The sequence below is a fragment of the Mastigoproctus giganteus genome, chromosome 13, assembly GCF_048544385.1.
Source record: "Mastigoproctus giganteus isolate SK-2022 chromosome 13, ASM4854438v1, whole genome shotgun sequence".
NCBI classification, from domain to species: domain Eukaryota; kingdom Metazoa; phylum Arthropoda; class Arachnida; order Uropygi; family Thelyphonidae; genus Mastigoproctus; species Mastigoproctus giganteus.
The window spans coordinates 162,426,944-162,449,822 of record NC_143587.1 but is presented as its reverse complement, the minus strand read 5'-3'; the positions used below and the strand labels follow the sequence as shown (position 1 = coordinate 162,449,822).

The following is a 22,879-nucleotide window of genomic DNA, read 5'->3' as shown; positions in this document are numbered from 1 at the left end:
AGAGAATGAAGAGGACCTGGGGGTAATTGTGCAGTCAGATATGAAGTTTCCTGAGCAGTCCAGACAGTCTGCATGAATAGTGCATGGTGTCTTGTCAATGATATACAGGAATTTTTCTAGCAAGGATAAGGTGATTATCCCCTTCTATAATGCCACACCTTGAGTGCTGTATACAGGTCTGGAGGCCTCATTTTAGGAAGATTGTAGAGTTGCTCGAATGAGTACAGCGAAGGGCAACAAGTTGGTGAATGAAACAAAGGGTTACTCTTACAAAGAAAGACTTTAAGTTCTGCAAATTGCAGTGTCTGGAGACTAGGCACATGTGAGGTGATCTGATTAAGGTGTATAAGGCCTTGAATCGTTTGAACAAGCTCAACACTGATGGGATTTTTCCTCTTGCCCAGATTAGTTGCCTGAGGGGACATAAATTCAAATTGATGAAAGACAGTTGTAGAATAAATGTGTGGAAATTTGCCTTTAGCAATCAACCAGCGGGTGGTTGATTGCTGGAACAAATTTCCATCTGTCATAGAAGTTGACAACTTAATAGTGCTAATATTAATTGTCCGGTGCATCCATATGTCCCATGGTCAGACCACACCTTGGTCCTTGAGGTTGTCACATACATTCTCTCAGATAGGCCAGACAAGCTGCACTTGCTACCTGGGAGTCTAAAACGCTGATGCAACTGATATTCGGGTGACACTCAAGTTAAATTGACCCAATTTCAGCGAAGTCCGGACGGTCTGTGACAGCCAAATCCTCTGCTTGCACCTTCACGATGGTGGGACTGTTAGTGATACTGGTATAACCTCCATGCACAAGCACGCGGTGGGTGACCATCCAGGTGTGAACCAATGTAAGCAGGGGTTAAGGTGTGGCACCCACACCACATAGAAGAATGCCGCCCCTCTCTGTTACCAGGCAGTATTAGGTTGTAGATGATTCTCATCAACCGGTGCAATACCACCAGTTTGCTTATTTGAGGCTTGAAGTGGTGGAACCCATGTTTAGTCTCCAGAGCTAAGTTCCGGTCAACCCTTCCCCATCTCTTCCATCATGCAGTATGATTGATGTGTTTTGAGATTATGATGAACATTGTGGCGAGATCCAATCTTCCTTACATTTCGAGGGTACAGCTCTAAATCGGCATTCGCAGGCCGGCCACTAGTTAGTACACTGGGCCAAACCTCTTGGTAAGTCTCCAGGAGGCTTCCGAATCAGCTAGTGTATAATCTTGCTACCTCTACACTGCCAGATAGTGACTGGAAGGAGTCCGAGTAGTGTGTATGGGGGGGGGGGCATTGTCAAGGCCACATTATGTCAAGGATCTGGGTATATTCTTACCATGTGTACACCATATCCAAAAATTTCATTATTTCATACAGTATGTCCCATTCTCTTTTTCTTACTATTGAATACACCATGAATTGTCCAACTAATAGAGCAAACTTATCTGCAAAAAGATCTAAACCTCCCAAACACTTCCTAATTCATTTCACAAATATACATGGTCTCAATTCTAAACTCAACGATGTCCATTTCCACTTGCAATCTGCCAAACCCCATGTACGTTTTCTGACAGAATCTCAGTTATCGGTTGATTCAACTACTGCTCATCTCAGTTGCCCGAATTATTTGCTGTATGATTCCTTTCGCCTCAAAGGTGGTACTTGTGCATATGTCTGTTCTGATATTCCCTGTCAGAGACTTAGTAATTTGGAATCTCCTCTTTTCGATCTCTGGCTTAAAATCTCTCTACCTCGTTGTGTCAAATTCATCTGTTCTCTCTACTGTTCTCCCAACTCCATTACTCACTTGGAGCTCTTTGACTTCCTCTCTTTCCAACTTGACTTTCTCCAGTCCAACTTTCCTAACAGTGAGGTAATATTCCTTGGTAATTTTAATGTTCACAACTCCAGCTGGCTCCTGTTTTCTAGTCACACTGACCCAGCTGGTCGAGATGCTGAGGCTTTTACAATTACTAATGACCTTGCACAGATTGTTCATTTACCTACAAGAATACTGGACAATCCTAACTATACAGCCAACACGCTTGATCTTTTTCTCACAAACAACTCTTCTAAGTACACAGTCGAAGTGAGAGGTCCTTTAGGCACCTCAGATCACACAATTTGGTGACTGTCTCTTCTCCAACGGAGCCTTTATGTCATGGCTATTCCCAACTGTGTATTGTTTGGCATTACAAGAATTCAAAATAGGATGATGTGCGAGATTTCTTTTCTTTTCCTTAGTCGGATTACTGTTTCAAAACTTCTGATGGCAATGTTTGCTCAGATCGTGTCAGTGAAATTATTCTTGCAGGAATGGAATCCTTTATCCCACACTCCACTTTAAAATCGTGTCCTTTATCTAAACCTTGGTTTTCCAATAAATGTGCTAAAGCTGTTCAAGAGAAGAACGTTGCATATCATAATTGGCTTGTTTCCAATTCTTCAGTTTCATTTTCTGCCTACACCAAAGCTTGCAACTGTAAAGCAGTCATTAATCAGTCCAAACTAGATTTTGAAAAGGCTAAGAGTAGAAAATTTGCTTCTTGCCCTAATGGTAGCCAAGCATTCTGGTCTCTTGCCAAAGCTTTGGCTGCAACTTTTGCCCATCTCTGCTCCCACCTCTGTCCAAACCAGATAGTTCTGTTGTCACTTCAACCAAGGATAAAGCTGACCTGCTAGCATCCCATTTTTCTTCCAATTCATGTATTAATGATCTTGGTAAAACACCTCCCACCATTCCCAACACGGTCCATTCAATGCCTCCTGTGGTCTTCCATCAAAAGGATGTCAGAAGAATTTTGATGAAACTTGATGCTAAGAAAGCTCCAGGTTCCGATGGTATTTCTCCACTTGTTCTCAAAACCTGTGCTCCTGAACTTACTCCTGTTCTTTGCCACCTTTTTCCACTTTTTTATTCCAAATGTGTTTTTCCTTCTCCTTGGAAATTTGCTCATATCCAGCCAGTTCCTAAAAAGGGTGACAAATCCCTCCCATCCAGTTATCGTCCCATTGAAATTACTTCTATTCTTTCTTATGTAATGGAGAAATCAGTTAACCGCCAACTCTTAAACTACCTAGAAACCTTCCATCTGATAACAATCGCCAGTATGGATTCCGTCAATATCGATCCACTGGTGATATTCTGGCTTACGTTACCCATTTATGGACTAATTCAATGGAAAAGTTCGGTGAAACACAAGCAGTTGCTCTTGACATCTCAAAGACTTTTGATCATGTTTGGCTTAAAGATCTTCACAAGCTTCCATCTTATGGTTTGCCAACTGTAATTTACAAAACTTCAGCCTTTGCTCTTACGAAGAAAGGCTTATGGTTTGCAAATTACAGTGTCTGGAGACTAAGCACCAGCGAGGTGATCTGATAGAGGTGTATAAAGCCTTGAATGGTTTGAGCATGCTCAATGCCGATGGAATTCTTCCTCTTGCTCAGAATAATCACCTGAGAGGGCATAAATTCAGATTGAGGAAAGACAGATGTAGGATAGATGTGCGGAAATTTGCCTTTAGCCAGCGGGTAGTTGGTTGGTGGAACAGACTTCCATCCCCTGTTGTGGAAGTTGATAGCCTAAATAAATTTAAGGCTCCGCCAGACAGGTATTTCGAATGAACGGAGGGGTGAAAAGGAAGTGTGTGTTTTTTTTTTTTCTTTTTTGGCTGATGCTGCATAAGCTTGCTTTCTTGCATCATATGCCTCTACTTAATGCTAATGCCTCTCTGTCTCTGGTAGCTCTGCATCAGCTGCTCAGTGTTCAGTCCTGTCCAATTCTTGATGTTATCTAGCCATGATATGCATCTTCTCCCAGGATTTCTTCTTCCCTACATTCTCTCCTGAATAATTAGCCATGGAATTGCATATTTGTTGTTCCGCATCAGGTGTCCAAGTTGTGCCTTTTTTTTTTTTTCTTCTTTTTACATTCTTCAGCAATTCACAGGTTTTTCCACTTCCCTGCAGGACACTCGCATTGGTCACCCTTGCTGTTGATGGTATCTTTAACATTCTTCTATATAATATCAGTGTAGATACACCATAGATTTGAACTATGTATGTAGTGTAAAGGAATCATTTAATTGTATCTCATATTGTGGGTGTCTTCACAATGAGATAGCTGGTATTGCACTACTTCGAATAAATAACGCTTCTGTAGTAGAGAAGACTACTGTTATTTATTTTCAGTGGATACCACCACCAACTTCGCAACAGTGATAGCATGTTGCGTTATCAGGGTACCTGACCACCACTGATGATGAAGCCAACTAGCTTCGAAACGATTGTCTGGGTGGTGGTGGTATCCACTGAAAATAACGATCCTGACACCTTAATCCTGACATTTAACACACCAAAAATCCCACCTACTGTAAAAGTAGGATATTTGAACTGCCAAGTAAAAGCATATATCCCAAATCCCTTGCAATATTTCAAATGTCAAAAATATAGACACAGACTGCATGTAGAAATACACCGACAGAGCCAGAACTAGGGTGGGGCAAGCGGGGTGCCAGCCCCAGGTGCAGCATTTTAAGGATGAATTCAACCAGTTATATATTTTAAAATTGCTTCATCTTTAATTTAATTACAGTCAGACCTGTGTTTAATGAACTTCTTTCTAGCAAATTTTTTGAATTCCTTTTGGTAATTACATTTAAAAGTTTCTGTAGAATGAAGAAAATTACCATATAACGAACGGATTATGAGAGACTTAACTTTGTATTCTTTGTTTCCACCTCTTGCTTTTAGGCAATTTAAGCAATTAGCAAGTGAAAATTAAGGGTTAAAGGGATTACCGTTCCACAATGTAGTGGAACGCAAGATGTATGCAACCACCTATAAAAATTTTATTAGGAGAAATGCTGAATTATCTTTGTATGTGCTACTTATGATTCCAGAAATTTTTGTGAGTGAAAAATTAAATTCAGGATTTATAATCGCTTATTGAAAAAAAAAAAATAAAAATCTGGGAGGAACGGTATTTTACAAATTTCGAAAATAACAAAGAAACTCTAATTACAAACTTCTATAAAGTATGGCCCGTTTTGTGACGTCACACCTCTGAGCGTTTTGGTTTGTCATCCAGTACTAACCACTGGAGGACAAACAAAATTTTTCGAATATCTGTTGATATTTCAATAGATTTTTCGAATATCTGTTGAAAAATCATGTTTTATCAATTCTGCAGGATATAAAATCTGTAACCCCTTTACAACTTCTCCAATTCGTTCATGAGTATTGACTAATAAATAGAATCTTATCTAAATATAGAAATATCACTATGAATTTTCTTGTGAAAGGTCCTTCAAAGCAAGAAAAATTCAATTAAAATAATATACGTTCATTGCCATTGCATATTTTTAGTGTATGTTATAATGTTAAAAATACTATATTTCACAATATTTTGTTTGTATGATTTTATACTAGATATATAAACATAAACTATCTGGTTTTCTAATTTCTTTATAGTTTATATAGAATTAAATTCTCTGTAGATATAATCTAATATCTGTAAGTTTCTTTTTCTTTGATATTTTTGTTTTGTTATATTCATTATATTATTTAAATTCTTTTATTAATAAATATATATACAAATCGTAGACCATTGCAATAATAATTTTTATAAATTCATAAATATTGCAGAGTTGTAGCGGGGGGGGGGGGGTGCAAGAATTATATATCAAAATCGGGGTGCGAGGAAGACATGTTGCCCCGGGCGTCGCTGACCCTAGCTACGCTACTGAAAGATTGACTACCTGCATATAATGGGGGCCTACTTATAACACCTTTCCCCCAGGCATAGGATTGCCTAGTTCCTGCTGTGTACACCGAAGTGTGCTAAATGTGGATCCAAAAAACATCAGATTGGTGGCTGCCCAGCTCCAACCCCGAAGTGTCCAAATTGTAAAGGAGAACATCGTGCTTACTCCAGAACATGTGAAAGATGAGAAAAAGAAATACAGAACAGACCACAGTATTACATACCAAGAAGCAAGAAAAATGGTCCAGCCAACTATAACTAGTAGACCAACGTACGCACAAGTAGCGACTAAATTTAAATCAGTGGAATGTCAAACTGAAACCTCAGTTCCTCCAAATGAATTCTTTTTCTCCACAAGTCAAACACTTACTCCAAGCAAAGCAACAAGATAAACATGAGAAAACAGTAAATACACTGATCTCAGTCCCCTCAGATTCTCCAACCTAACAGTGTAAGAGTAATGAAGGACCAAGAAATCATGAACCTACCTCCGAATTTACGGAATTTGAGAAAACAGGAAAGTTAGATGATGAAGTGTTGAAAATCCATGCTGAAGAAGATATGGATACCGGAAAACTGGTATTTCCCAAAAGAGAGAGAGTAAGGACAGAAAAACAAAAGACAACCACCCAACGAAAACTGCCTGAGGGCTGAGCAAATATAAATAATGGATAAAATTATTCAGTGGAACTGTCGAGGATTACACACTAATTTTGATGGCGTACAATATCTGATCACCCAGCATACCAATCTGTATCTATCTCCAGGAACCGTACCTTAAACAACAAGATACCCTGAATATCAGGAACTATTCAATGAGTTCCCGAAGAGACTGAATAACTCAAGGTACAACATATGGAGGAGTTGCTATGTTAGTAAATGACAGAATACCAACACAACAGGTGCATATAAATAGCCGATTAGAGGTGGTAGCAATTTGTACAATACATTCCACCAGGAGAAGATGCCTCTTATGAAGACCTAGATGCATTACTACACAACTACCTCCCCCAATCTGTCTGATGGGAGATATGAATGGACATAACCCTTTGTAGGGGATGCTCAGACTACAACAAAAGAGGACGCATCATTGAACAACTGCTAGATAATCACAACCTCTTACTTCTTAACAGAGGTAACTACACTTACTTCCACTTTCCAACTCAGACCGCTACAGCTATAGACCTTACCATATGTACTCCTACACTTTACACAGCATTTAATTGGGAAGTTTTCGAGGATCTTCTTGGTAGTGTTGCTGGAAAATAGAAAAAATTAATCGGGAAGCATTTAAGAGGAAAGCAGTTTTCAACACCAATATAATTGAGCAGGAAACAGTAGTTGTTGCTCCAGCACATGTCACAGAAACCATACAAAATGCAGGCAAGCTAACAATCCCAAAGACTTCATCACATTTCCTAAATCGTCCAAAAACGTGGTGGAACAGTGATTGCACTGAAACAAGAAAATAACAAAATATGGCATGGAACTGATTTCGCAGATACCCCACCACAGACAATCTGATTCAGTACAAAAGAATGCAAGCTATAGCACGATTCACTAAGAAGCAGAATCGAAGAGCAACATGGATCAAATTCACATCTACGATAAACAAAACAACAAATGCACATATAGTCTGGAATAAAATGCAAAAAATGACAGGTAAATATAAAAATATGCCATCACCAATATACTGGTCTGCAATGGAATTAGTTTGACTGAACCTACCATCATTGCAAATACTTTAGGTGAGACCTTTGCAAAAGTATCAGCAAAAGCTTCATACCATCCAAAATTTCTGATCCAAAAAGAAAAAGCAGAAAAGCATAACATTAAATTTAAATCAAAAGGTAATGAGCCCTACAATCAACTATTCACAATATCCAAATGGTTTTGTCCACAGCCAGGCCAAGATAACATACATTATATGATCAAGCACCTTAACAAGACTGAATTAGAAAATCTATCGAAACTGTATAACAGAATATTCCAAGAAAATGTATTTCCAAACACATGCCACAATGCAATAGTTCTAGGTTTCCCTAAACCTGACAGAGACCTAACAAATCCATGACTATCGCCCTCACCAGTTGTTTAGGAAAATTACTTGAAAAAATGATAAATAAGAGATCGATATGGTATTTAGAGGAAAATAACATCTATACAAACATGCAATGTGGTTTTAAACAGGTCTACACTAGACCACCTAGTTTGGATAGAAGCCAACATCAGAAATGCATTTATTAGATCACAACATATGGTTACAGTATTTTTTGACAATGAAAAAGCTTACAATATCACTTGGAGATATGGGATCCTAAGAGATATGCAGGAAACAGTAGTTGTTGTTGATGCTGGACTCAGAGGCAATCTTCCTATGTTGATCCAGCATTTCCTTATAAACAGAATCTTCCAAGTCAAAATACAAACTTCTTTCTCCAAAATCTACCAACAAGAAGGTGGTGTCCCACAGTGCTCAGTCTTGAGTGCAACTTTGTTTTGCCATAAAGATTAATTCGATCACAAATCAACTCCCTCCTTCAGTTTCACATTCACTTTATGTTGATGACTTTAGTATCTGTAGTCAGTCACAGAACATGAGAACTATCGAGAGGCACTTGCAATGCACAATCAACAGTATAAGTAAGTGGGCACAGGCTAACGATACACAAAAAACAATATGTGTACTTTTTTGTCACAAAAGAAATTTTCATCCTGATCCTGAATTTAAATTAAAAGGCCAGAATGTGAATGCAGCCGAAAGCAAAATTTTGTGGGCTAACCTTAGATAAGAAACTCGCATTCGTGGAGCAAATCCAGGAGCTCCTTAAAAGCTGTACAAAACACCTGAACATACTTAAAATCCTTTCATCAACAGCATGGGGAGCAGACAGATATTCCTTAATAAACTTATACAAAGCACTAATTAGATGAAATTTGGACTATGGAGCCCCAGTGTACGATTCAGCATGGAAAACACTCTGAAATGGCTGGACCCAATTCATCATAATGCACTGCGTATAGCTACTGGTGCCTTCATACCTCTCCCATATATCCAGTCACATTATTATGACCACCTACCTAGTATCCAGAATATGGATACTAGGTATGCACCACAGCCAGCCACTGTGGGAGGGACTCAATAAGTCTGCAGAAGGCTGCTACAGATATCCGTGACCATGCAGACTGCAGTGCACTCTGGAGTTCCTGTAGGTTCCTTGGTGGAGGATCCATCAGTCTGATGGGTCGATCGAGGTGTTCCCATAGATTTTCAATTGGGTTAAGATCTGGGGAAATTCGGTGGCCAAGGGAGTAGCTTTAAGTCTTCATCGTGCTCCCCAAACCACTCGCAGACAATTCTGTTGACATGGCATGGCACATTGTCTTGCTGATAGATACCATCACCCCCAGGGAACACAGTCAACATGTACGGGTGTACCTGATCGATAGATAACCATTTGCGTTCAGAGTGCCCTCCAAGAGGTATCAGTGGATCCAAGCCATGACATGAAAACATTCCCCAGACCATAACACTGCCCCCCACCAACCTGCCTTCTGCCAGCAATCGGGTGTCAATTCTCAGAGGTTTCATGTCTAATATGCCACCATCCATCCACTAGGTGGAGCAGAAACCATGACTCATCAAAGAAGGCCACCCATTGTCACTCGGCCAGGGTCCAGTGTCGGTATTGCTGTGCAAACTGACAGCGTTGTTTGCAACGAGTCAGAATAGGTGCTGTCACCAAGCATCTGCTCCAGTAGCATGCCGATCAGTCCTGATCAACCTTTTCAGCCAACGTTCACCTCTGGGATCAATGGTACATGGGGCTCCACAATTGGCACGTCGGGTTGTCAAAATTGTCCCATTCATCCAGTCTTGATACACTTTCACTACTGCAGCACATGAGCATTTCACAAAGTCCACTGTTTCAGAAATGCTGTCGCCCCTGGCCCAATAGTCGATGATCATGCCTTTTTCCAGCTCTGATAGGTTGCATGCTTTGCCCATGACAGATGCCAAACATCAGTCCTTCTGTGCTTGTGGTGTGTGAACTTGACACATGCGCTGTATGAGTCGCTAGGCGTGTGGGATGTCTGCATTGGGGGTGGTCATAATATTGTGACTGGACTCTGTATAGTCTCTATACCAACGAACTACCTTTAACTCTTAAGTGACAACAACTGGCATTGAATTATACATTTAAAATAAAATCTATGCATGGATTTTAGAGTGCGTGGATCCACGTTGCAGAAATATCTACCAGTATTTGCCAACAAGCAAATCAACCCCTGGGAATTAGAATGCAAGACTTTTTAGCAGTACATAACCTTAATATAGACAGTGTAGCACAACTGCCAGCTCACACTCCTCCACCATGGGATGCATATCTCAATATGCGACTTGTTCTTTCAGAAATGGAAAAAAAAGCGATACCTGCAATAATTTTCCAACAGTTACATGTAGCGTACAGAATTCCATTTCCTGACTATATTCCAATATACACAGATGGTTAAAAAACAGACACTTTAGTGGGAGCAGCAGCTGTATTCCCAGATATTACTTTAACACAACTACCAAAAGAGTGCAGTGTATACACGGCAGAATTATACACAATAAAAATAGCCTTAACTCATGTACAAGGTAAGAGTTACATGAGAAGTGTAATATATACAGATTCTTTGAGTTCCTTACCAGCCATGCAAAACATAGGTACATCCAATCCTTTGGCACATACGACAAATACTAACAGACTGCACCAGAAATGAACAGGATACACTTTTCTTCTGGATCCCAGGACATACAGGGATTGCTGGAAATAAAGAAGCAGACAAGTCAGCAAAAGAAGCCATACAGAGTGGAGAAGATGTATCAGTGCCGTAGTCCAATTACAAGCCTGCAATATGGCATATTTGCCAGTTGCAATAGCAAGAAACTTGGAATCAGCAAGCTGCAAACAAATTATACCAAATAAAGCTGAATGTTGAAAACTGGATTTCTAGCACACAAAGGTTGAGAAAAGAAGAAACAGCACTGGCCAGACTAAGAACATGTTACACACTGTTTCTTGTGAGCAGAAGAATCGCCACGATGCCAGACTTGTGACACTATCCAATCAGTTCAACACATATTAATAGATTGTCCTACATATGCAAACAAGCCTTCAAAGATATTTATAGTACATATCACACCATTAACCTAACGGACCTCTTGAATGATAGAGATGACTTCACAGATGTTTTCAACTTTTTAAAGCTATTAATTTATATCACCTCCTCTAAGGAAGTAAATGTAAGCAACGTAAAAGGAACAATTTAAATCCAAAGTAAACACCTCTGAAAAACGTCACACCATATGAACTGGCGCATTATGACCCATGTAGTCCATGTGCCACTAAACCTCAATACAAACAAACAAATTTTAAGGAAATACTGCCTTGCCATTTCAATCGTTGCTTTAATTTCCATATCCGGTTCATTTTTGTCATTGATCCAACAGCTTAGATATTTGATTTTGTCAACCCCCTCTATCTGCCTTCCTTTTAACATGAGAGGAGGTGTTAGCATCACCCCATCATATGAGCTTAGTCTTATTGACATTAATCCTGAGGCCCATTCTTTCACTTTCCTCATTCACACGATTGAGGGGAGTATCTGGAAGTCCTGCATATTAGTTGTACACAGTACATAGCAAAGGTTGTTAATCATTCTACCATTGACAGATATTCCTTCATTTCTTCCGTCTAACACTCATCTGACACACTCCTTTCTGTTGAGGGCTGATGACCCTCCTATGTATGAGCCATGCAACACCATTTTATCTGTGAAACATTTTATCTGACTGTACCAGTTTTATAAATGCTCATTTTACCACTTTTAACCATCTGATTGAGCCGCATACACTCAGTCAGATTTTAACTGACAATGACAATGTGTCAGATGTTTTTAGATTTTTAAAATCAGTAAACCTTTTTCCTTATATTTAAATGAAATTTTATACCTTTTTACATATTTATATTTTTACTTATTTTGGCATAGTGACCTAATTAGTCAGGTCACCAAAATATGAAAAATTATCTTTTATGGGATGTGGTTTTGGTGCATTATAGCCCTAGCTGATGATGTGCCATTAAACTCCAACCAACTGCCTAATCCTCTCTTAAAGATGATATCCGAATAAATGTTAAACAGAAAGGGGAGAGAGTACACATCCTTGCCTCACTCCACATTCAATGTTGATGTTTTCTGTCTTTCTGCCATCAACTACAACAGATGCTGTTTGGTTCCAACAGAGGTTTCTGATTATTCAGATGTCCTTTTCATCAAGGCTGATGAAATCCTTAAGGATTTCATTAAGGATTACTCATCGAAATCCTTAAGGATTTCGATGAGTTTGGTGTGTTGAACTCAATCAAAGGTCTTCTGAAAGTCAATAAAACAAAGATAGGCATTGATCTGTTGTTCTCTGCACCTTTGCATCATGACGTGGGCACAAAATAGTGCTTCTCCAGTCCTTCTCTAAATCCAAACTGCACATCATCTATCGACTCCTCACATTTTCTGAAAATATGATTTTTGAATTATTTTTAGGAACATCATTAGTCTGAAGTCTTCAAAAGTCATGGTGTTTAGTTTTTTTAGGAAGAGTGATGAATGTTTGTAGTCAAGCAATTTAACTATTTCCATTGTGATTTCATCAGGTCCTTTGGCTTTTCCTTCTTCACTAATTTAATCACCCTCTCCACCTCAGATCTTAGGTTGGGTGGGCCTACCACTGCATTGTTGTTGTCATATAACTCACGTTCATTGTTGGCGAAGTCTTTTATGCATTTAGTCCACATGTGATTCTTCCACGATAATCTTACCTTTGTCATTTCGGATTGAAGTTGGTTGTTTCCTTCAATTAATTCCTGAAATCTCTTTCATCTTTTTGTGAATATTGAAATCATCATGATTTTCTTGCATTGTTTCTATTTCTCTGCATTTTTCTGTGATCCTGCTCTCTTTAGTTCCTTTAATTTTGTTCTTAACCAGTCTATTCACTACCTTGTACCTTAGTGCATTGCAGTTCTTAAATGCTCTGTGTCAAAATTTTCATCTGTCATCCAGTCCTTTTTCTTCAGATATTTCTCATAACCTAGAACTTCCAAGCTTGTTTCAGTCAGAATAGATTTAAAACTCTTCCAAAGATCTTCCACTCCTTTTGCCTACAGATGTGTTGCATTCTTTCGTTAAGGCCTGTCTTCATCAACTTATACATTTCTTGGTTTTTTTTAACTTCTCTAAGTCAACTTTATTCATCAGCTGCTTTCTCCTAATGGCATTCAATCTCAGCTTGATCTCAGTTATGACTGGATTATGGTCAGAATCAATATCTGCACTTGGTCTTGGTGCTTTTAATACTGCTCTAGAAATGCTGATTAATCATGATATAGTCATTTTGGTTTCTGACCGTGTTTTGTGTGCTGTCTACTTCCATGTATAGAACCTTCTCTTGGGGAGCTGAGGCCAGGTGTTCACAATCATCAAGTTTTTCTCTTGGAAAAATTGTATCAGCCAATCCCCTCTCTTTCATTCCTTGCTCCAAGACCACATTCTCCTACAGTTTCACCAGATCTGCATTTTCCAACCTTAGTATTCAAATCTCACATAACAGGGGTGAGCTACCTTTTTTTGAGTGAAAGGCCATTTTTGATTTATTAGAAGAAAAAAAAAAAGAATCCAAAGAGCTGCACCTCAGCTCAAGCTGGAGCAGTGGGGAGTTTTTTAAGAAATGGAATAGAGTGGGAAGATGTTTTATTAAAAAAATATATATTTTGAAATATTATTTATTAATACTGAAAAAAACATAACAAATATCCAATTAGGTACGAATTAACGTGACTTTTGCTGTTGAACTTCTTGAGCAAGTCTCTCAACATCAGGCGAGTATACCGTAATTTTCACCTTTAAACGTGCTGAGAAACTTGCATTTTTCAGGCGGTTTCTTGATTTATTTTTAATATAGTTCATGTTTTAAAATATTTGCCTGCAGAAATACATCAAACCAAACACTGAGAGAAGTCCAAATGCAAATATTTTCAAATTTATATACGTGTCCGGTAAGCTATTCCACATATCGAACATAATTTGGTCTTGCTTTTTCAACTCATCTATTGCTATCCATTTGTGTAGAATTGCAAGGGCAGCCTTTTGCCTCTCCAAATCCTCAATTTCAGTTTTAAGGCATTTTAATTTTAGCCTTGCACTCCACATGTCCTTGATTTTTAAGTCCTCTAACTCCATTTCATATTGTTCTTCATGTGGGCTAAAAATTAAAGGGCTGCTGCGGCTTGCGAACCACAGGTTGCCGACCCCTGTCCCATAACAATATTTAGGTCTTGTTTCTTTGTTAGTTTGACTACTTCTTTCAGCTCTATTTAAAAAAGTTAAATTTCTACATCTTCCTTATCAGCTGTTAGAAAAGGAAGATGTATACAGCCACTCCCCTACCTATGTAATGGTTGCATTCTGCAGAACTCTACGTAAGTCGAAATTTCCCTAAATGCTTTGTATATGCTGAAATTGATTGAGGGAAAGAGAAATGTTCGACGAACATGTAAATAGAATTATTTATTCAATTTTTTTATCTCATGTGCAGGAAAAATTTCAAAAGTGTACAAAATTACAAAATTATAAAATTACAAAAATAGAGAGGCGACAGGCATAACGTCAGCAAATTTTACCTTTCGAGCATCGTTGCCATAATTAACTCTCCGGCTGATAAGCACGCCGCTGCAGAAGTTGAGGGCTTTGGAGATTTAGAAGGAATTTTTTCCAACACATCACAAAATTTACAAACCAGCGCGATGCTTGAACCTATTAAACTACCCGTTGCTTGCCACAAACTTGGCTTGGGGTTCGCCATATTTATCCTTAATATCTTCATAAATACTTCTTGCTTTTGCTTGAATGGTCATTGGACTTAGGGGCACTTGCTTTTGCATCTTATTTTCCATCCATGTTATTAATAGCTTTTCTGTCTTCGATATAGCACCTGAACACTGTTTGTGATCACTGTTGAAGCAGCGAGACCTAATTCTGTGCAATAGATGACAAACTTTGTCCTGTTTTGTACTTCTTAATTAATAATCTTCATTTCTAAATCAATTTTGTTTCATTTCCTAGCACTGCCAGAACCTGCACTTTCTGTTGGTCTCTTTCCCTTCACCATTGTAATAAGTAAATAGGAAGAGAAGATTCTGAAAATTTATTTATTGAAGATTTCAGTGAAGGGGAACTCATTTCACCATAATACCGTAACGTAAAAACCCACAGAATTCCAGTTATTGCTTTATCGCAAATGCAATAAGATCGAGACTACCTGTTTATTATAATTGCACTAACAGAAAAGCTCAATAAACCAGAAAGTGCAAATTGTTTTTATTGTTTTATGGTAGTGACCTCCAGAAATGTTTTAGAAAAATATCACAAAGGCATTCAGAATTGATTCTTATAGCGGAACATATGATAACGATGAAAATGTAGTGCAAGTTTAGAGAGATAAATAACTTATATAGTGAAAATTTCAACTTCTGAGGTCTTGGAACAAATTACCAAAAAAAAAAAACAATGTGTTATTGGGTTCACATTACGATATTTTCACGATACCTCCATTTATTCCTACTCAAAATATGTTTCCACAATTTTTTCAAGTTTGCACCGGCTGGAAAAATCTTACATAAAGTCAAATTTCCGTAAATCAAGTATTACATAAGCCGGGGAGTGCTCGTACTTTAATTATTATTAACGTTGACGTTTAAAGGTTGCCCCTTCAGCTGGAGTAACAATATTTTCTCGGAATGTGGCATAAAGTTAAGGATGCTTTTGGAGACATCCTTGGTGACTAGGATTCCCACTTCATGCTGGTTTATGTTATTGTCATTTCCAGAGTAGTACAAAGTCTTATCTTTAGAAACACATGTGCCTGAACTAGGTAGTTTCACATAGCCCCATCACCTGTACAGTAAATCTTTTCATCTCCTGGGTTGCATTCCCAAGTTTTCTCACAGTAAACAGCATTCTGATGTTCCTGTGCAAAGGATTCACCATTTTGAGCTGGGGACTTTTGCAAAAGATTCACCATTTTGACACACCTGTCCCATTAAAGGGATGCCGTGAACTCTGGGCTGCCATCAAAGCCGGAACTATGGTGGGGTGAGCAGGGCCCCAGCTCCAAGCACAGCATTTTAAAGGCACACTCAATCAGTTATATATTTTAAACCCGCTTCATTTTTGATTTAATTACAGTCCGACCTCTGTTTAACGAACTTATTTATAGCGAATTTTTTTTAATTCCTTTTGGTAATTAAATTTAAAATAGTTTCCGTAGGACGAAGAAAATTTCCGTATAACTAATGGATTAGGAGAGACTTAACTTTGTAAGCATTGTTCCCACCTCTGGCCTTTAGGCAATTTAGGCAATTAGAAAGCATGAATTAATCGTTAAAGGAATTACTGTTCTGCAGTGGTGCTCGTAAAGCCTATGCAGCCACCTATCCCACATACCAAGAAGTCATGCTAGAATATGCTATCCATAGCCAGTCAGAAGATTAAGGCATAATGCCGACACGGATAATGGCTTCTGGTTAACCCTTTACTTCGGCAAGCAGTCATCTGTTTTTCAGAGAAATGAGTGATCCACGCCTTTCAGTAAATTTCTCATATCTGTGGTCATGAGAAATTCCAAGCTGAATATCCAAGTGATTCTGACATTTTGGACAGTATTTAAAGAAATAGTGACTGTAGTGATGTCGAGGGGTGGGGAGGGGAAATGAGGGCAATTAAGATATTTAAATAAACTTTCCAAAGATGAAATGTTAGCAGATTTTAAAACTGCATCGAGATCTTCACTGTGAAGAAAACGTTCCAAAATATAATGGCATACGGGCAATAATTTAAAAAAAAAAAAAAATTTGCAACATTTTTACTATGTTCGGCACATAGTCTTCATTTAGCTGCTGTACGCACAGCATCAATAAATGTCTGGAATGATAAGGTTTTTTGGCCTTGGTCAAAGAATATTTACTTTTTTCTGGTTCCATTAGTCGCTGTGAAATTTTAATGTATACTTTGAAAATTTCACTTAAAGGACATACAGACACAAGATGGTGGTCCAAAAAATGAGCTATAAAATCTTTGTTCTTACAAATAATAAAATTTCATGAAATCTTAATTAATATCAAAGGTACGTCTGCAAATGAGGAAACTATATAGTTTCTGCATTTGCAGACTGAGCAATACTGATAGCTGTCAGTATTTCTCATAGTCTGCTTTTACAAATAGACTATACATTTTTATGCAGATTAGCTATATGGAATAAAATTCTTTATAATATTGACTGTATAAATAAAGCATTGAAAGCTAAAAAGCTTTGCATATGTAACTCTTCCCAATTAATAAGAGGACTGATAAAAAAAAATCTCCAAGAAATATGGGAAAATGAATTTCAAGATATTTTCGGATATGCTGCTACCACAGCAGAAAAAATGGATATATCAACTACCTTTCCAGATGAAAGAAGAAGAAACAAAATACAGAATGACACTTTACGAACCTTCAGACAATTTCAATTTATCTGCAGAACAATTTTGTATTGAAATTAAATACATTTTGGATATTCTTATGAATGACTTAAGCACTAGATTTGGATAACTGAATACTATTCTTCAGATTTTGATTTTCTATTTGGAACTTCACTTGCATGAATTAATAAATCTGACTTGAAGGCTGCTTCTGAACTTGCATTAAAATACAACAAAAATTTAAATGCGTCAGATATTTCAACAGATTGAAAGTTTCAAAATCATGTTTATCAATTATGCAGGATATAGAATCTGTAACCCATTTCAGCTTCTCCAATTCATTCATGAGTATTATCTAATAGAATCTTATCCAAACATAGAAATAGGGTTAAGAATTTTTCTTGCCTGTAACAGTAGCTTCTTGTGAAAGGTCCTTCAGTAAACTTAAACTGATTAAAAATCACCTTAGATTAACACCTGGACAAGAACGACTAACCAACATATCAATTATATCCATTGAAAATTACACTGCACAAAACATAATTTATGATAAAATTATTGATGATTTTGCTTCGGCAAAAGTGAGAAAAATTCAATTTACATAATAATTCTTCATTGCATATTTTTAGTTTATGTTATAATATTAAAAGTACTCTATATTATATTTCACAATATTTTGTTTCTATGATTTTATTCTAGATACATAAACTATCTGTGATATCTGTGATTTTTTTTTATTTCTTTGTAGTTTATGTAGAAACAATCTGTAGATATAAACAAATATTTGGATGTTTCCTTTGCTTTGATATTTTTTGTTTTTTTATATTTATTGTATTATTTAAATTATTTTATTAATAAATACTAGAGGGGTCCGCCTCCTGCTCACTTTGCTCGCCAACCCCCAGCCAATATGAAATATACAAAAAAATGTCGTAACCTGCTCGCCATCATTACTGAAGCCGTTTTGGAAAAAGTTTCCTTCACACGATTGACTGATTTGCTTACACCTGCTGCTCAAATGGCTTTTTGAAAAGGCTCATACAACTCCATTCACAGTTCCATCTTTGAAACACCTTAGACGTTTCGCTTCACATAACAATAATTTCAAATGAAGCCTCTCGACAATTTTCGCAGTGAGATGCTATTCAACCAAGCTACCACTCTTTACACATATTTTTATGTTGTTGCCATTTATATCTCCTTTTGTCTCACATAAAATGTAGAGGTATGACAGATTAAGTCAAATCTTCTACACATCTCATGATGAGATGCTGTTCAATCGAGCGACCACTTTACACACATTTTTATGTCGATGCCATTATTTTCTGTTTTGTCCCACGTAAAATGTAAAGGTATGACGGCATAAGTCAAATCTACACCCCTGTAGTAATTATACTAACATTATAATGCAGTGATCAAAATCTAATCAGGAAATCACCTATGTAATTATTTACCTGCACATATGTGATTGCCCCACCCACTTGTACCACGTCACTCGCATCCCTCTTCTCCCATTGGCTTGAATGAATATCACCAGGAGGAAAACTTTTTTTTATGTATAGAGAGAGATATGCAAATCATTAGTAGAGAGCATTAGCATTAGTAGAGGCATATGATGCAAGAAAGCAAGCTTATGCAGCATCAGCCAAAATGGAAAAAAAAAAAAAAAAACCTTCCACTTCACCCCTCCATTCTTCCGAAATACCTGTCCAGCTGAGCCTTAAATTTATTTAGCCTATCAACTTCCACAACAGGGGATGGAAGTCTGTTCCACCAACCAACTACCCGCTGGCTAAAGGCAAATTTCCACACATCTATCCTACATCTGTCTTTCCTCAATTTGAATTTATGCCCTCTAAGGTGATTATTCTGAGCAAGAGGCAGTCTCCCATCAGCATTGAGCATGCTCAAACCATTCAAGGCTTTGTACACTTCTATCAGATCACCTCACCAGTGCCTAGTCTCCAGACACTGCAATTTGCAAAACTTAAGCCTTTCTTCATAAGAGCAACCCTTTGTTCCATTCACTAACCTTGTTGCCCTTCTCTGTACTCATTCCAGCAGCTCTACATCCTTCTTGAAATGAGGCCTCCAAACCTGTATACAGTACTCAAGGGAATAATCACCTCCCTATCCCTGCTAGAAAAATTCCTGTATATCATTGATAAGACACCATGAGCTACTCTTGCAGCCCGTCTGCACTGCTCAGAGAACTTCATATCTGCCTGCACAATTACCCCAGGTCCTTTTCATTCTCTACCACTGTCAGTGTAGTACCACAGAGTTGATACGTTGCTCTGAGGTTGCTGTTTCCCATATGTAGTACTTTACATTTGTCAATGTTAAACTTCATTTGCAACCTCTCAGCCCACCTGCTCAACCTTTCCAGATCCTGTTGCAGCAACATAGCGTCAGTAGCATCCTTAACAACCCTGCCAACCTTTGTATCGTCTGCAAACTTGGACATTAAGCTTGATATACCATCATCAATATTATTTAAAAATACAGAAAATAACAATGGACCCAACACTGAACCCTGAGGGACTCCACTAATAACATTAGTCCATGATGAGCAGTGTCCATTAATTACCACTCTCTGTCTTCTGCCACTCAAACATCCCTTTATCCATAGCAATAATTTGCCACCAATGCCACACTGCTCCAATTTGTGCAGCAGTCTTCCATGTGCAACAGTATCAAAAGCCTTTCTAAGATCCAAATATATAATACATATATCATTGCAATAGTATTTTTTATAAATTCATAAAGATTGACTACTTGGATTTATTAAAAAAAAATTAATAAATCCAGGTTTTATCATTATAAAACTTGGATTTATTAATTTTTTTTAAATTTGCATTTTCTGCGGCACACTTGAAGCATACTCATGGTACACTAATGTGCCACAGCACACAGGTTGAGAAACACTGATCTAGTTGATTTAAAAATTTTGCTACTTGTGGTAAGTTTCTTTCCCTCTCACTTGCTTCTATCACCCGGGCAAAATGAAATTACCTACAGAATGCATGTAATGATCTACATCACACTTAGAAATTACCCTAGAATAGATTTAATTTTGTTAGATATTGTACATACATGCTTAATATAGTTCAGAAAATTAATTCAAACAAAAATTTGTTTTATTAGCTGATCCAAACAAACACTTTCTGGTGGTCAATGTGATATAACATGATTCTTAGTACTTGATCTGTTCACCTATACTATACAAATTAAATATACCCAACAGAAATAACTTTCTGTTTGTGAATATATTAGCATAGTAGTAATTGTAGTGTGCCACAATTTTAGCATCATAATCCCACTGTATAAATAAATTGTAAGATCCACTTGGAATGCTGTGTTCGAGTATGGAGACCACACCTGTAAAAAAGACCATTTTCTTGAAAGGATCCAAATATTACTATTTGGATGCTTCACAGTGAACCAAGCAAAAGAGGAGATAATGCATATGGTGCAAGGAAGCCTGAGGCTTATGCTACACCACCAAAATTCCCAAGTTACCCTGTGAGAGAGAGAGAGAGAGAGAGAGAGAGAGAGAGAGAGAGAGAGAGAGAGAGTAGAAAGGAATCACCAAGAAAAAGAAGAATGATCATATCCAGCTCAGAACCTGGGTGTGCCAAGCCCATACTCACCAAATGTTAGCCCCTATGGGCAACATGCTTGATGATATTAGCAAAAGAGTTGTAGTAATGGCAAATTATGCAAGAAAGAGCAAGCTTATATAGCATCAGGAACAAAAAAAAAAAAAAAAAAAAACAGTTCACCCATCCACCGTAGCCTCCAAGAATTTGTCTAATTCTTCCTTGAATTTATTCAACCCATCCACCGTACCCTCCAAGAATTTGTCTAATTCTTCCTTGAATTTATTCAACCCATCCACTTTTGCAACAACAGATAGAAACCTGTTTCAACAATCAACCATCCATCTGAAGGCAAACTTCTGCACTTGGTTCACTGTGAGCCATATGATGCTTCACAGTGAACCAAGCAAAAGAGGAGATAATGCATTTGACAGCAGTCATGATATGAATACAGAAGAAAATTGCTCAGATGGTGAATCATAAAATTTGTCTCTATTTCATATGATGAACTCCATTCATTACAAGAGCCAATTAGTTCCTGTATATATTTCAATAAGCAACTAAATTATGATGCAGTCCTATACAATTCACAACTGTTTAGCTGTTACATTTCAGGGGACCTGCCTGTTCTAGATGTAATTTTAGTGAATAAGTTTATATATTTTTCTTTTTAGGATGTATAGTTCTCTTTCAATTTGCAATTAGTTGCTTGAAATTTGCTTTAATATGCTTTAATTTTTTATTGATTCTTAACTTTCTTGTCAGTTTTGATAACAGCTTCTAAAGATAGATCAGTTGGTGTACTTCGACTTGGTGCACCAAATCATGGATGGACTGAATACAGTGAGCTCACCTGACATGGGGACCAAATTGTAGAAATCATTCAACTGCCTCATTCCAAAGGAGCTTCAGAAAAACCTGCCATAACAAAGCTCTTAGCCAATTGTTGTAAACTGTTTATGGTCATATTAATGACAAACTGTAATACCAGAAGTAATGGCACATAATGCTGCATTTCTCTAGAGCCTCTTACATTGTGCTGGGTGAAAGATTTGGACTGAAGTAAATTTCAGCATTGCCAATTTTTTTATTCTTTGGGAAATGTTTGGTGTATGCTGGTTTTCTGCAACCAGCAGCAAACCGGCCAAAGAGTACTAGGAGATTTTTATTAAACTTGGCCATGGATCATATAAGTAAAGCTCATATAGGGTAAAAGTGAATTAGTGATTAGATACATATAATTCAGGTAATTCTTTTAGAAAAGGAAGAATGGAAGAGCCGAAATCATAGTAAGAAAAAAAAATTGCCAGTGTCAGCCTCTGTTCTCTTTCCCATTCTCTTTCATTGTCGGAATAATGTGGAGTTAGAGAGAGAGAGAGAGAGAGAGAGAGATACCACAAAATCAGAGAATGAGATAATTTGATCACTATAATGTATCTGCAGAAAAGTGCACAAACAACATATCTCGGTGAATCTGTTTAAAACGAGTTGAAATGCTGTAAAAATGCAAGTTTTACCGATCTTGAATCCAAGAGATATAAGTTTAAAACCAGAAAACATAGCTTACTCTGTTTTTTTAGGTATATTTATTATGGTGATTTTTTTATTATTATTATTTGTTGACAATCATAACATGTAAATAATGAAAAAGAACAATTAGAACATACATTCTGGAATATCAAGTTCACAGGCAATCATTAGAATATTTATGCCTATATTTTTATCCAGAATAACAATAGATAAGTATTAGTCTTGAAAATAATTACCAATAAAAATTAGATATATTTATGTTACCAGATATTAAACAACATTATATTAAATAACAAAATATAGATGACATAATTTTGCTATTTTCCATAATAGATGAAATAAGTTTGGAAGGGATTATTATTTTTTTTTTTTTTTTTTTTTTGCTGACAGAAGGACTGCACCAGGGAT

The 22,879-nt window shown here is 37.3% G+C and overlaps 1 protein-coding gene across 1 annotated transcript in view; it reads left to right on the top strand.

Annotated features, from left to right (window-relative positions):
• Positions 1-22,487, top strand: part of LOC150076565 (uncharacterized) — a 308,265-nt gene extending 285,778 nt beyond the window's left edge. The window contains exon 14 of the mRNA XM_090387038.1: positions 21,707-22,487. Coding sequence (XP_090243164.1) covers positions 21,707-21,798 — 92 coding nt within the window. The 3' untranslated portion in view covers positions 21,799-22,487. The remainder of the gene's footprint in view (positions 1-21,706) is intronic.
• Positions 22,488-22,879: the final 392 nt, after the last annotated feature.